A 14,275-nucleotide genomic window follows, 5' to 3' on the forward strand; every position below is an offset into this window, starting at 1 on the left:
TGGTTTGGGCATCTTCTTGAAAAATCAAACCAACACTCAGAGAAGCAGTTAACCTGTTGGACATGTAGAATGTTTGGGTTTTTAAAAGGAAGAGAAAATAAATGCCAGGAACCAAGTCCCATGAAGGTGGCATGGCCACAGAGAAGGACAATGATGTAACAATTTGTGATCTGAGTCCCCATCTGCTTGGCGGAGGGCCTGGTGCTAAGCACAGGCCTCACATGTGGTACCAAATAAACAAGTAGAGGAACAGCCCGGCACACAAGACTTAACAAAACAGGATAGATGTGGGGAAATGTAAATATTTTATTTCTCATTATAATAGTGTAGTTTATTAAGGAAAACTGACAATGTATGTCTATTCCATTTTTTAAAAATAGACCTGCCTTTTTACACTTTTTTCCTACACATAATGTTTGACCTTTAAGAATATTTTTCTACAGTTATGTTCAAACTTGGTGTAATTATTATATCCTGATGTTTTAATTCTGCATATATATATAAAATATATATATATAATATATATATAAACATTTTCCATCTTATCACTTACAAAACTGGCAATAATTTCTGATGGTTGCATAATATTCCATTCTTACATGTTAGCTGGTTGGGCAGTTTACAGTTTTTCACTGTGACCTCAATAATGCTCCAGTGAGTATCTTCCCGCATGACATGTTCTGTATATAAATAACTATCAGGTCATTATAACTTCCAAAAGTAGACTTACTCTGTCAAAGGAGAGCTACATTTTGAGGTCAGCGTGGTTAGTACTGATTTCTGTTGACAGGAGTTTGGACTGGATTCACCATATGCAGGAAGGGTTTTGTGCAGTTATATCATAGTGACCCTTGAGGTCCCATGTACCCACACACAGTGTCCCTAACTAGCTTAGGGGAAGGAGTTGGCTCTCCCTTGAGTAGGTTGAGAGGCAAGGTTCTCTGAAGCTTGTTATTTGTAATCAGTCACCAGTGTCCACCTCCAGGCAGGGGATTCAAATGATGACTTGTTTTCTGGGAATATGCTGAGTGATGATGGCTAAACGCAAACTGCTGACGGTATTCTGAGAAACAAAGAAAACTCTAGAATTTTACAAATCTTAAAACTTGTCAGAGAAACAAATGATAAAAACTATAATTTTGGTTCTGGGGAAATAGTGAATAAACACATGGATACTTGCACCTCTAAGCAACAGGCTATTCCAGAGGCCTGGAGACATTTTATTGTTGATCGTCAGCCACATGATGAAATTATATTTGATGAATGAAATTGATTCAGAAATATCTAAAGCAGAATTTTTAATAAGATGCTTCTTTAGCCAGTCATCTGACATTTTCTATAAATCTTTGATGGAATTAATGTGAATTGTATAACCAGGGGAGGCAAGAAAGATCTTCATGATTCAAATGAAAATCATTTGGATTCTAATTTTTGTTAGCAAATAGTTTGACTACATTTTAAAAGACAGGAAATATGAGTGTCTTATTTAAACCCTTTGTTATAAATCCTGCTGTCTAATGATTTTGGACTTTGGGAAACTTTTTTAATGAGAAATAATCAAAACAAAGAAGTTATTGAATTTCTTTAAGTTAGTGTAATCACTAACGATGTTAGCATTTCCAGACGAGTTTTCTTGCAAAAATTAAGATAACTTGCTGTTACCTGTTTACTGACTCGTACTCATTTCTGTCTCTCCTTTCCCCGAACTTAATCCTCTGCACTCTTTAGATACAACAACTTTGGCAACCACTCTTATCACCCTTCAAGGCCTTCATCTGGATCCACTGCGCCTGCCACTTCCTCATCATCTCTTTCACTCCCACAGGAGGCCAGGCTGGAAAGGTGGGTTTTATGAGAAGCATTCTGAAAGCTCCACTGTCCTCAGCTAGAGGGCATACATGTGATTATAGTGCCTAGAGGAAAAATATAAATGAAACTATAATCTGAAGTATTTTCCATTACAGCATATAGCCCAAAGACAAGACTATTTTCTTTCTTTCACACTATTTAGTAAGTAACTTTATTAAAGATATCATTGTCTCATCTTCCTACCCACTTTTGATAGAAAGTATAAAAATATTTCCCCTAAACATTTAAATGTGAATGTGTTGGTTCACCCCTCAAAAAGTGTTCTAGATCTAGAGTAAGCTCCGTAATTTGTCTTATTCACATCAGTTTTCACCTTTAAATGATTAATTCTATGTAAATCAGGAGGTAATGGGCCTTTTAAGGTGTTGTGTAATTAATCCAGGACCTACCAGAAGAGAAAAGAATGGTACGTGTCCATGGAAGAAATTTACCTTGGCAAGAGTATTAGACCACCAGAAATTAACTGACTATTACTCCTAGAATCGAGTGATTGCGCAAGGATGTGTTTACAAGGGAAAAGGTAAGACCTGTAATTTTAGAACAATTAAAAATAGTTACCCTTATATGGCAAGAGTGCTGACTTAGAGAACGCTGGCTAGGTTTCCAACTCACTAGGAAGTTATTTCATCCCTGAGGGTAAAATGTCAATTATGCCAACTTTTACCATGGAGGGTGGTTCCGATGAGCAGATGAAAGGTAATGTGTAAAAGTGCTGCGGGAACCCCACCGCGTGGGCACGGTGGGGAGTGACAGAGTGTGATGATGAGTGTAATATCCAGCAGTTCGTGATCAGAAATCTAGACAGAAGCAATTCCCAGGGATCATTTGCCTCAAATCCGGAGCTTAAAACAGATCGGACCTGCGCTCCACATTCTGATCCTCTCCCGTGTACTGGCAAGTATTTGGCCGAGGGCTGCTGGTGGTGAGATTGGGTCAGGATGTGCCGCAGCCCGGGCGGAAGGGCTGTCCAATGGGGTTTGCTTCGCCACCCGTCACTGTTCATTTCTAAGATGATATATAAGGCCCATGGTGTTAAACTCTCAGGTTCCGCAGCCAGCTGTGGGCCTGGCCTGGGCATATTCAGGCTCAGTTAGGTCTTGGTCATGAGGTAACAGATACCCTCTGTCCTCTACCCTAGGGCGCCTCTTCTTGGGGTCAGCTGAGGTTGCCTGTGCTCTCAGAGAGGTCACTAATAAAGAAGATCCTTGCCATATGAGATGGAGGTTTGGGGACTAAAGTGAGGAATGTTAGGGTCTGACCAATGCTACATCAGACATCTCACACCTGCGAGGCTGCCGGCTCCTTGGGTGGTAAGCAGGCTCCACCCCTTGCTGTGTCCTCCCCAACACCCAACTTCGGCCATGGCAGAGCTGCAGTCAGCCATGGGTCATTGGGCGAAGTGCCCCCTCATTGGCTGGGGAACAGTTTGGAGGCCCCTGAAGGTGAGAAGTTACAAGGACAGAAGGCCTGCAAGCTTCCGAAGTCCTGGGCTTTGGGGGGAAGTTCCTCCCAGAGCCTAAAGGCAAAGCCCCAGCCTCCACCCTCTTCCCAACTCTCAGAAACCCAGGTCCAGGTTTAAGCTGGAAGCTCTAGGAGTGCAGGCTCCTGAAGGACTCCTGTCCGTGTCTCATTCCCTTCTTGGTCTGGCTGAGTGTCTCCTGGGGGAGAAATTAAAGGAGGAAGAGTGGGGCTGGATCCAGGAGCACTTGAAATGCCCTGGGGAGGAGGTTGGTCTTCATCCTGGGAGCACAGGGCTGTTCAGGGTTTGAAGCAAGCTGACCATGTCTTCTAACACATCAGTGAATACAGCCTAGTGGGGTGAGGTGGCAGGGACAGGGCCGCCAGAAGCTGCCTCCAGGTCCAAGAGAGATGACCGTGTCCAAGAAGGCCAGTGACCCAGGCGCTTGAGGGGAGAAGTGGGTTCGGCAGGTTTGGCTGCTGCCAGGAGGGTGGGAGCAGGGGAATTGGAGGAGGGAGTGAGGGGTCAGGCTTGCATGTGGATGTTAGAAGAGAGGAACCGAGAAGATACTGCAAGGAAAGCTCATCAAGGGTGGAGATGTTCAGTCTGGGGCAGGCAAGGTGTGAGGAGGTGTCTGTTTGACTCCCAGGGACACGTGGACTCAGTGGTCCTCGGCTTGAGGAAGGCACTGGGTGAAATCTCTCTGGGGGACCCTGTGCACTGAAACCTGGTCACCGGGAAGCAGCAATGCCACTAGCCTCTTCTAAGCTGCCTGTTCCCTCTCACAGTGCACTTCTGCACAGGAAATTCATCCCCTTGGCCATTCCTAGTGTCCACTAGTGAGTAAAGCAGCTTCAAAGAGTCTATTGCTTTTTTTTTTTCATTTACATGTTTTTTCAACTATCACATCTGTGGCTTTGGAAAACCATGTAGTGAATCATTTGAAATAGTAGATGTGCAGTTTCACTATTAAGACCAGGAAGCTACCTGGCCTGGCTTCATTGCCCCTTCTTACTCTCCCTTTGCCAGTTTATGTTTTGTGACTGTTTAAAAAAAAAAATAAGAGGGGTTCTCCAAATCATATTTGTACTCCATTGCCCAAGCATATTATGCCAGGTGCCTTTATGATAAAATGTTTTCATACAGTTTAATCTTTTCATTCTTGAAAACTGGATTCTTTGGATGTCACCCATCATCTCTTTCCACATTTGCATGTATTTTGCGCTCTATGAAGATATATGATTGTTTTTACTGCGGTTTGTACTTTAGTAGAATATGTAAGATTTATTCTGGAAGTGTTATACATATCCACATTTTATCAAAACCAAAAAGAAAAACGTTTTTTTCCTCAGGAAAGACAGTGAACTATCACGAACAATAGCTGCATTTTTTTTCGGTGAGAACCCACATTCTTCTGTCAGCGCGCCCCTGACTACTAAACAGAGCACCAGGGACCCATTGCAGAGCTCAGGAGCTACAGAACTTCTTTCCCTTGGTTTGGAAACAAGACGCACTTCTCAGAAGTTCTAGGAAAATCAGGCCAACTAAAACACCCCTTAGGGCAGGTCGGCCACTTTGACATTACTACTGAGCATCAGTGTGAACTTAAGAGTTTTCCATACTTTCCCCAAGCATATTAGTGCATTGGATGCTAGTGACACTCGGAATGATAAATTGACCTAACAAGGAAGAACTGAAGAAAGAGTACACAAAATTAAGTCAAAACAGGGGAATTAAAAAGAATCTGTCTCCACATCTCCCGTTGCAGCTTCGTTTATAGTGTTCTCTTTTAGAAACAGCAGAGCATTGATTTTCATGACATTGGAACTTGACTTGTGCCAAAACATAACAGAAAAACCAGAATTATTTGCAAAGGCCCTCAGGAATACAAGATGCAACTGTGTAATGAAAGCAGACTTTTAAAATGATTCAATTTTGAAAAATGTGCTTTTTGAGTGGAAAAGTTCTAAATATTTTCTTGTTAAAGGAAAACATAATTACAGGAGTAGTTGCCCATTCATGCTCAAGTATTCAAATGAAACAAATAGACAAGCAAACTATAATTACAGGCGAATCTGTGGCTCTGGGAAGTTGGGAGGGGCAGATGGCCTTCCCTTCCCATCCCCGTGGGGACATCTTCATCTTGTGGGCCACTGCAGAAAGGCGGCTGGAGGCTGGGTGGGTGTCGTGACAGCAGCTTGGGAGTGACTGTGAGGGAACAGTAAGTCCGTGTCTGGGGCCGAAGGTGCTTGAGGCAGCCAGCCTTTGCGGGGGGTTGAGAGTACACGGGTAATGAGGCCTGTCCTGCATGGTGAGAGGGGCACATGAGGTGACCGTGCCAAGTGCTCAGTGGGAGCACATTGGAGGAACCTCCGGCTTAGGTAATAGGGGGCCAGGGAGGACTTCCTTGGGGACATGCTGAGCTGAAATCTGAAGGATCAGTATGTGCCGTGAACGATGATTCCTTTCTCTTCCACTTACAATAATGCCACTGTTCACTGTCAATGACAGTCACCTGTTGATGTTTATGGATTAATGTCAGGTGCCCTTTAAAGAGTTTGGGAATTAATTACCGCCTTGTCTAGTCACCTGAGGTGAGTTTTTCCTACTTCCGGGAAGACTGTTTGGCCAGATATAAGTAATGGCACTTCCCCCTGGGAGTCATAATGGATAATAAATGATGAAAAGAAGATGCAACTTTAAATTTTATTAATTTTTACATAGGCTTTACATATACACAGTATAACATTTAAAAGGTATGAAAGGTTAAAAGTGAAGCTCCCTCCTACCCAGTTATCTTTCCCAGAAGCAACTGATCTAGCAATTTCTTACGTAAACTTCCAGCGATATCTTACGTTCACAAAAGCGTGTATAAAATTCAGGGATGTCCAACCTGCAGCCCCTGGGCTGCATGTGGCTTGGGCTGGCTGTGAATGCAGCCCAACACAAAATTGTAAATTTACTTAAAACATCATGAGATATTTTTGTGATTATGTGTCACAGTGCATTTAGTGTGTGGCCCAAGACAACTCTTCTTGCAGTGTGGCTGGTTCTTTTCATAGCAGTACTAGTAACTGTTGCATTATTTCTTTATTTTTAGAGAGAGGGGAAGGGAGGGCGAAAGGGAGGAAGAGAAGCATCTATGTGTGGTTGTCTCTCACGTCCCTCTACTGGGGACCTGGTTTGCAACCCAGGCCTGTGTCCTGACTGGGAATCGAACTAGCGACCCTTTGGTTCACAGGCTGGCACTCAATCCATTGAACCACACCAGCTGGGGCTGTTGCATTTTTTTTTTTAATGGCTGCATCATACCTTTTTCCTCTGGGCTCTACTTCGTATACCCAGCCCCATCCTGATGGGCCCCAATCTTTTGCTATTACAGGTGACACTGCAGTGTGATTCTTGTCCATGTATCATTTCGCACATGTATGACTCTCTCTAGGATGAATTCTTAGATATCAGTTTAGTAAATCATGTGTTTGTGGATTTTAAATTTTCATTGATTTTGGCCAATTGCTCTTTGTAAAGATTGTGCCGCAGTGTGAGAGAGCATTTACCGATGCCCCTGCCAGAGGGTCATTCAGTGTTTGAGCCCTGGCTCACCTGAGGCATTGTATGTCGTTAGAATTTACACTTTCATTTCTCTTATTATGAAAGTATTGAGCAAGTGTTTCATATGTCCAGGAACCTTTGATGTTTTCTGTTCTGTGGTCATTAAGTTGTCTTTTTCTCACTCAAGTATAGAGATTCTTTATAAGCTGTGTTGTGAGTAGCACTGATTTTCTTCAGCCATTGGTCCTCTTACTTCATTCTTGTTGTTTTTGCCATGCAGAAAAACATAAAATTTAGGAATTAAATGTATTAATGTTATCTTCTGGGTTTTGTGTTCTTCCTGAAGAAAACCTTTCTCCCATCGTTCCTTATAATACTTACATAGCCACAATTTTCACATTTAGATATCCTATCTACCTGGCAGTTATTTTGGCTTATGGTGTGAGGCAACCTAAATTTTTTCATTTTGTATATCATTTATTGAATAAGCCATCCTTTCCCTACCAATTTGTCATGTACCAGCAGAAATAAGGATGCATTTAGGTGTCTGTGTGTTCAAGCCGCTTCCTTAGGAACATCTCCCCTCTCTTCCTGGCGTCTGCCTTCTGGGCAGCCATCCTAGCCGTCAGGAGCTCTCCTTCCTCCCAGCACTTGTCTGTCCCATTCAGTTAGTAGTCTTTGGAATAAGGTAGATCATGTGCTACCTTGAAACAGTCCTGCTGTTTTGCCTCCTGCTGTTGTGGAGTTTTGTATGGGAATAGGCAGTGCTGGAATAAAGAGCACGGGAATATTTGGGGAAACTGAGACCAAGAAGCTAGGACCAGCAGAGGGGGAGCCTGCCATGCTGAGTGGTAGCTTCTCCGCCCAGCTCAAACTCCCCCTTATGGGCACTCACTTCCTGTGACCCCCCTCAACACGTGTCTCTGCCACTGGTGTGGTCCCTGCCCTTGGAATAATGGTCCCTGTTTCCGTGCATTTCTACCTGTTTCTAGTTACTTTAGCTCTTGTTCTTCCCTGCATGGCAGGACCGCTGACTACTGTCCTGTGTGCCGTTTGCTGCTACCCATGTCTTCCTCATTCTGATTTCCTTCCCGACGCACCTGTCTTTTCTGTATGAATCTGAGTGCTCACCCTTCTGGTTGTCTTTGGCTCTTATATTTCTTGCCTTCATTAGTATCTCCCAGTGCCTGTGCGTTGAGGTTCTCCTTCGCTGGTTTTCAAGTCACTGTTTTGTTTTTCAAATATATGACCCATGTGTTTGCCTGGACCCCAAATACTTGCAGGCTGTGTTCCATCACTCTGTCTGCAGAGTACTGTGTAAATTCGGTGGCAGTGGAGTCAACAGCACCACTGTCCAATGACGCTGTAGTTAAACTATTTTTTTATTTTACATTTAAATTGATTAAAGTGTATTATTAAAAAAAATCACTGAGAAAATCCTGAACAGCATGTAAAATGGGATAAAAGGCACGCCTTTTTATGTGATCACAGTTAACGGTACCCAGATCACAACTGCAAACTGGAAGTAAAGGGTACCGATGTGGATGATTCCTACCATTCAAACAAAGAAGCCGTGAGTTCCTTATAGTCTGCAGCAGTAGCAGCAAGCGGACTTCTTCCTTGCCTGCTGCTGTTTCCTGACAGCAATCTCATTGCAGGCAGTGAGTTCCTGTAAGGCACAATGTGGTCCTGATTAATTGATTGCGTTACATCCAAAGTGCAGAGGAGAAGCACTGATCAGTCCACAGAGTGAGTTTACAATAGGGTTTGCCTCCCTGATGGCAGTTTTATGTAACAACTGTGGGCGTTAGGGAACCTGGGCTCTGTGTTAGCCCTCTGGTGTGTGCGCGCACACACACACACAGATTCTGGGTCTTCAACAGATGCTAGCGATTCTTTCTCCCACATATGTTTTGAATCTGAGTCCTCCTCATCATTCCCTCTACCACCCGATTTAGTTCAAGATCTACATCATGCCTGGACTATATATTGCAGCGGTATATGTCTTCTATCCTTTCTGAAACACAGATATGAGCAGGTGACTTTTCCTGCTTAGAAACCTTGAATGACTCCAAGTGTCTGTTGATGCAGCCCAGCCTGATTTCCATCGCCTGTAGGATCTCTCATGTTTGGGTCGCATATGCATCTTCCAGCTTCCTCCCCATTCTCCCTGTGCTTTAACCCCACAAGGAATGTCACATGAACATACCAGGCTCTACCAAGGCCCCTTCTTTCTTATTTGCTCTGCCCCTTGGCTAGCATCCTCCTTTCTTCATTTAGTCGATTCCTTCACATACTCTTAAGACCCAAGTGGATGACATCTGTCCTCTAAGAGTCCTCTGACTTCTTTATAAAGAACGAATTCTAGCATTCGTTGGATTCATATCCCATTATTTCATCTCTCAGCCCTTTGAATCATTATATGTCTATCCATTTGTTTCTAAATTGGGGCTCACAACCCTACAGTGGTCCATGGCAGTGAACCAGGGTACCACAAAGCCACAGGGTGAAAACGGTTCTTCTTTCTGAACTGGCCATTTTATTAAAAGATTTGGGGAAAATATTAAGACAAGTAGGACTATGCCTAGGAGAGTCCGTCTTCACATGAATTGAAAACATATAAATGCCTGTGTTTGTGTTCACATATGTTTGTGCTGTTCCCATATCCCTCATCGTTTGCCTAATTTAGGACTTCTTCACTCTCAGACCATAGCCCTTGCCATGTCTCTTGCATGAGATTCCCCAGCCTCCTTCCCACTCCCCTGCCCTGTTCCTCTTTGTCAAATAACCAAGAAAACAAACTCATGAGCATTTGTTTAACCTGTCCGAATCCTGTTTTTCTTCCTTTGGCAAGTGAAATTAGGATAGATTTTTTTTAATTAGACAATTCTCTCACCTTTATTTAAGGGATATATGTAGCAACCTTAAGAGGTGTGTACGGTAATTTCTTTTGGAAGAGAGAACAGCGTTGTGTAACAGAATTAGGTGAGATCTGTAACAAAAAAGTGCAAATATCGCAGATCAAAGAGTGCAGTTGGAATTCTTACACCCACAGAGCTGGAGGCATCACAGTTACGCAGTGTGAAGTGAGCCATGTGCCATCACCCCCGCTGTGTCATAGCCCCTGACGGCCAGCTTTCCAATCGTCAGTGGCTACAGTGGTTTTGCACTGACATTGTATAAAGATCACAGAGCAAAAAGTGGAAGGGGGGGGAGACATTTTCCTTCAGAAAATGTATTTATTCTCTTATCCTATTTCCCCACTCCTTACCTGAAAGCCCAGCAATGAATGAGCAGCTTTTACTAATAGAAGGGACCAAATTTGGAATTTGGTGTATAGATAGGTAAAGACACATATACTGATACATAGGCACCCACTTTACCCTTTTTCATTCAGTAAGCAGTGTACAATGCCAGTGCAAAACCACTGCAACCAGCGACACCTGGGAACCTGGCCACTGTGGCTGCTCATGCAGGTACACACTCACACACACACTCACAAGAATTACTTGCGCATGTATTTCATTCAGCAAATATTTCCTGAGTAGTCACAATGTGCCAACCTTGTGCGTGGCATGGGAATCCAACACTGACCAGTTTCGGCCCTATCCCTGACTTCATCCATCAGGACGGCATTCAGTGGCAGGAACAGAAAATAAGCACACTCTCAGCTGTTTATTATAGAGTTTCCACTGTAGTAAACATTTGAAGAAAAAAATGAAGCTTCATAGAAAAGCTAGAGGGGAGCCTGGCACGGGTGCTCCATCCTCATGAGGGATACCTCTGGTGAGATGCCTGGGACACTTAGTCTTTAATGTGGGGCAAACTGCCGGTTGCCTCTAGGTCCACCCCCTGGGGAGGGGAGGGTCTGTGCGGGAGAGTAAGGAAAGAGGGAGATGAGAAAATAGGGTGAGTTCACATCTTTCTTTAAAACATGACCCTGAGATCTGAAAGGGTTGGGAGGCTGTGTTTGGAGGAAGCGCGGGTTAAAGAAGCGGTAAGCGCACCGCGGAGGGTTAAGCGGGCCTGGAGTGAGAAGAAGTGAGGAAGTGGAGAGGGTGGGCCTTCCTCATGGCCAGTCAGACCTGGAAATCATGCAGCACGGGAGGTGCTGGTGGCCATCAGTACTTTTGGAAGCTGCCAGGAGAACGGTTTCATTGTGAAGCCAAACGGGGTAGATTTGGTGCTGTGACAGGGGAGGACTGACCTCCTTCTGGCTGGAGGACTCACTTGTTCTTGGACAGGAGGGTGGAAAGTAAGAGGGAACGGGCAAGAACTGCTGTATGCCCGGGGTCAGAGCCCGCAGAAGGGCCAGTGGACAAGCCAGAGTGTGTCGCCCGCCAGGCCTGGGGGAATGGCTTTGTGCTTTATGCGTGCACCAGCACAGAAATGTGAGACGGCCCCTAGGGCCAGTCTCCCAGCCACTACGTGAGCCCGCCTGTGCCCTCCCATGTGGGGAGGCTCAGTTCTTCACTGCAGCAGTGTACGGCGGGCTGGGGAGAAAGCAAGAGGGAGCCTTAAATCCCCATTCCCGTTTTTGATGGCAGATGTCTCCAGGATTGTAGCAGTGGTGGGGGAGAGTTGCCTGTTTCTTGTGGTTTGCTCATTCCATCCTGAGAGCTGAGCTATGAGCATGAAGGTGTGAAGGAAGATTCTGATGTTCTCTTACTTCAGTTGGTCATAATCCCAAGTCACCTCTACTGTGAGCAAGAGATCAGCTGACACCAATTTCAAAGCCAGGTTCTGAGGATATTGCCACTTTGTTATTATTTTTGACCTCTAAGTCTTCATATTAAATCATCTACTTGTGAATTAAGTGATAATTTCAAATATCAGATAACTTGTAAAATTAGTATGGCTTCTATTAATATGTAACCAGAGATTATAATTTATTTTTTTAAATAATAAAGGCTGAAGATTTGTTCCCTTCACAAATAAGATTTTACTTAATTCAGAACTACCAAAGAGCATATATTGAAAAACAGGTGTAACAGTATAATTGACATACAGAAAAGAACATATCAGTTTTGACTTACTGTGTTTTGCCATATATAATGCATATCTACATTTTTTGGCTGAAACTTTCAAGGAAAAAAAATCATTTGTTTTAATTTTTTAATTCAATTATTTATATTTATATGTAGATACTTGCTTTTTTTGTATTATAAAGGAATTTTAGCCTTTATTTTTGAACATATTATGGAGCAAGAAATTTTATGTAACAAATAATTACAAAACACAAGAAAAGATACAAGGTATTTAAGGTACTACCCATGTATAATGGCACATCCTTATTTTTCCTCAAAAATGTGTGCAAAAAGTGCTCATTATACATGGGGAAATATACCATACTTTCCCATGGTCAAGATAATATGCTTATTCATCATCCTTAAGCATTTTCTCATGCTCTGTTTTGCGTCACTATATATTAGTTTACATTTTTTAGAGTTTTATATAAAAGTAATAATGGAATATGTACTCTCGTAGAGGGATTGGCTTCTCCCAGTGAGCATGATTGTTTTGAGATTCATCCATTCTGTTGTTTCCATTGTTCATTCCTTTTTATTGCTGAGTAGTATTCCATTGTATAAATATTCCACAATTTATCTGTTGTCTTGTTGGTGGACATTTGAGTTGCTTCCAGTTTTGGGCAATGAACATTTGTATACACATCTTTGTAAGGAAATGTAATTTCAGTTCTCTTTGGTAAATACCCATAGGTAAAATGGCTGGGTTCTATTGCAGGTAATTTCAAAAAATTACCAAACTGTCTTCCAAAATGGAGGTGTACCAGAGTAATGCTATCCTCATCAGAGGAGATGAAATGTCCTCCTTCCTCTTCAATTTTCTTTAGGGCACTGGGCAACACTGTGTCTCTGATCTAACGGGCTTGTTTAAAAGCCCAGATACCTTCTAAACGCAAGTTCTCCGTGCCTCTTATCTGTCAAGAGGATAATAATAGAACTTGGTATAAGAGGTTTAGGGATTAAAAGAGCCATTTCATGTAAAACAATTGGCACACCATATTGTCTCCACAAATGTTAACTCTTATTACCAACCATATTTCAGTGAAATAAAGTTTCTGTTCCAGATGTCCCAGGGAGGGTAGCTCTAGCCAGATGGGATTTCTGGGGTAGATTTTTGAGCCTGGTGTGGCCAAGAATAAATATCACGATTTTCACTCCGAGTATATCATCCACTCCCTTGCAAGCCCGCTGGCTTCTCACCACCTGCATTCCTGTGTGGCTTCACTATGTTTCAGCTGCCTCAGTTGTAACTTATATGACTTCAGCTGCCCAGGTGCATTCTAGGGTGGCATGCAGTCCTGATCACCCAGCTGGTGGCCACATTGAGAAGGTTCAGATCAAATTCCCAACCCACTCTAGTTTCTCAGGCTACATATTCCAGCAACATATTCCAGATCTGGCCTTGGGGGCTGCAGTCAAGCCTTGCCTCGCCTCTACAGATTGTAGACTCCCAACATGAGGGCCTACTGTGGCCAAGATAATGGTCTGAGCAAACTCACATGTGCTTCTCATTTTAATTTTATCATCCTTCATGAGTTGGGCGTATTATCATCTTCATTTTACAAACAAGTAAACCGAGGCTCAGAGAGGCTAAGTGAGTGGCCACACTCAGGTTTTCTCAGTCCAAACCCTGTATTTATTACTTTATGTCATAGCTGGTTCTCAGACCAGCCAAGAGGAAACATTGCAGCAACTTCCAATAACAGTAGGTATTTTCCTGAAAAACTTGACATGAAAGATAAAAATCTGTTAAAGATGCCTTTATAAATAGACAAATTTACTATGTTAGCTTGAATTCTGGTGTTTGGGTTGTTTTTAAAATTGTGATTTGGGATATCCCCCTGGTGTATGGTTTGAATGCATCCCAGCATTAGTGCTATAGGTGGGGCCCATTTCCAGAAACAGGATTTATAGGAGCAGGGTATTTGCTCTCACATGCTTGGCTAATCTAGGTAGCAGAAGATGTAGGGAACTTTAACTTATTAACATTATATTTATAACCCTTTGTTTCCTGTAGAACCAAAGTGGCTTACATGCATCCAGGACAGGGAAGCTGTTAGGAACCCTTTAATTAATTCTCTCTTCATGCTACAGGGATCTGTGTCAGGGGAACCCAAGAGGATGGATCTTGATTTGCTCCAGGCATTTTGCTTTATTTTGGGAAAAGAAGAACCATTTCTCATTGCTTGGAGTTAGCAGTTCTTTCTGAACTGAAATGACTGAGCAAAGAGCGTCCACATGTTCTTAGAGCTGCGCGCAGGTGTGTTCCTGGTGTACACTGGCCTCCGAGCCAGCGTGAGGTCCATGCTCGCCAGGTCCAGGTGGGCTGCGGGTGATCTGCATTGCCCACCCTCAGGCGCCCAGGAAG

The 14,275-nt window shown here is 43.2% G+C and overlaps 1 protein-coding gene across 6 annotated transcripts in view; it reads left to right on the forward strand.

The window, feature by feature from the left end:
* The window catches only part of FHOD3 (formin homology 2 domain containing 3), a 427,145-nt gene that overhangs the window by 320,534 nt on the left and 92,336 nt on the right, over positions 1-14,275 (forward strand). For 5 of the 6 annotated variants that reach the window (XM_054583546.1, XM_054583548.1, XM_054583549.1 and 2 more), the window contains one exon: positions 1,729-1,842. The exons of the other annotated variant lie outside the window; for it this stretch is intronic. In XM_054583546.1, the coding sequence (XP_054439521.1) occupies positions 1,729-1,842 (114 nt within the window). The remainder of the gene's footprint in view (positions 1-1,728; positions 1,843-14,275) is intronic. 6 annotated transcript variants of the gene reach the window in all.

The sequence above is a fragment of the Pteronotus mesoamericanus genome, unplaced genomic scaffold (assembly GCF_021234165.1).
Source record: "Pteronotus mesoamericanus isolate MK-2021 breed Mesoamerican mustached bat unplaced genomic scaffold, CSHL_Meso_final contig_74, whole genome shotgun sequence".
Lineage (NCBI taxonomy): Eukaryota > Metazoa > Chordata > Mammalia > Chiroptera > Mormoopidae > Pteronotus > Pteronotus mesoamericanus.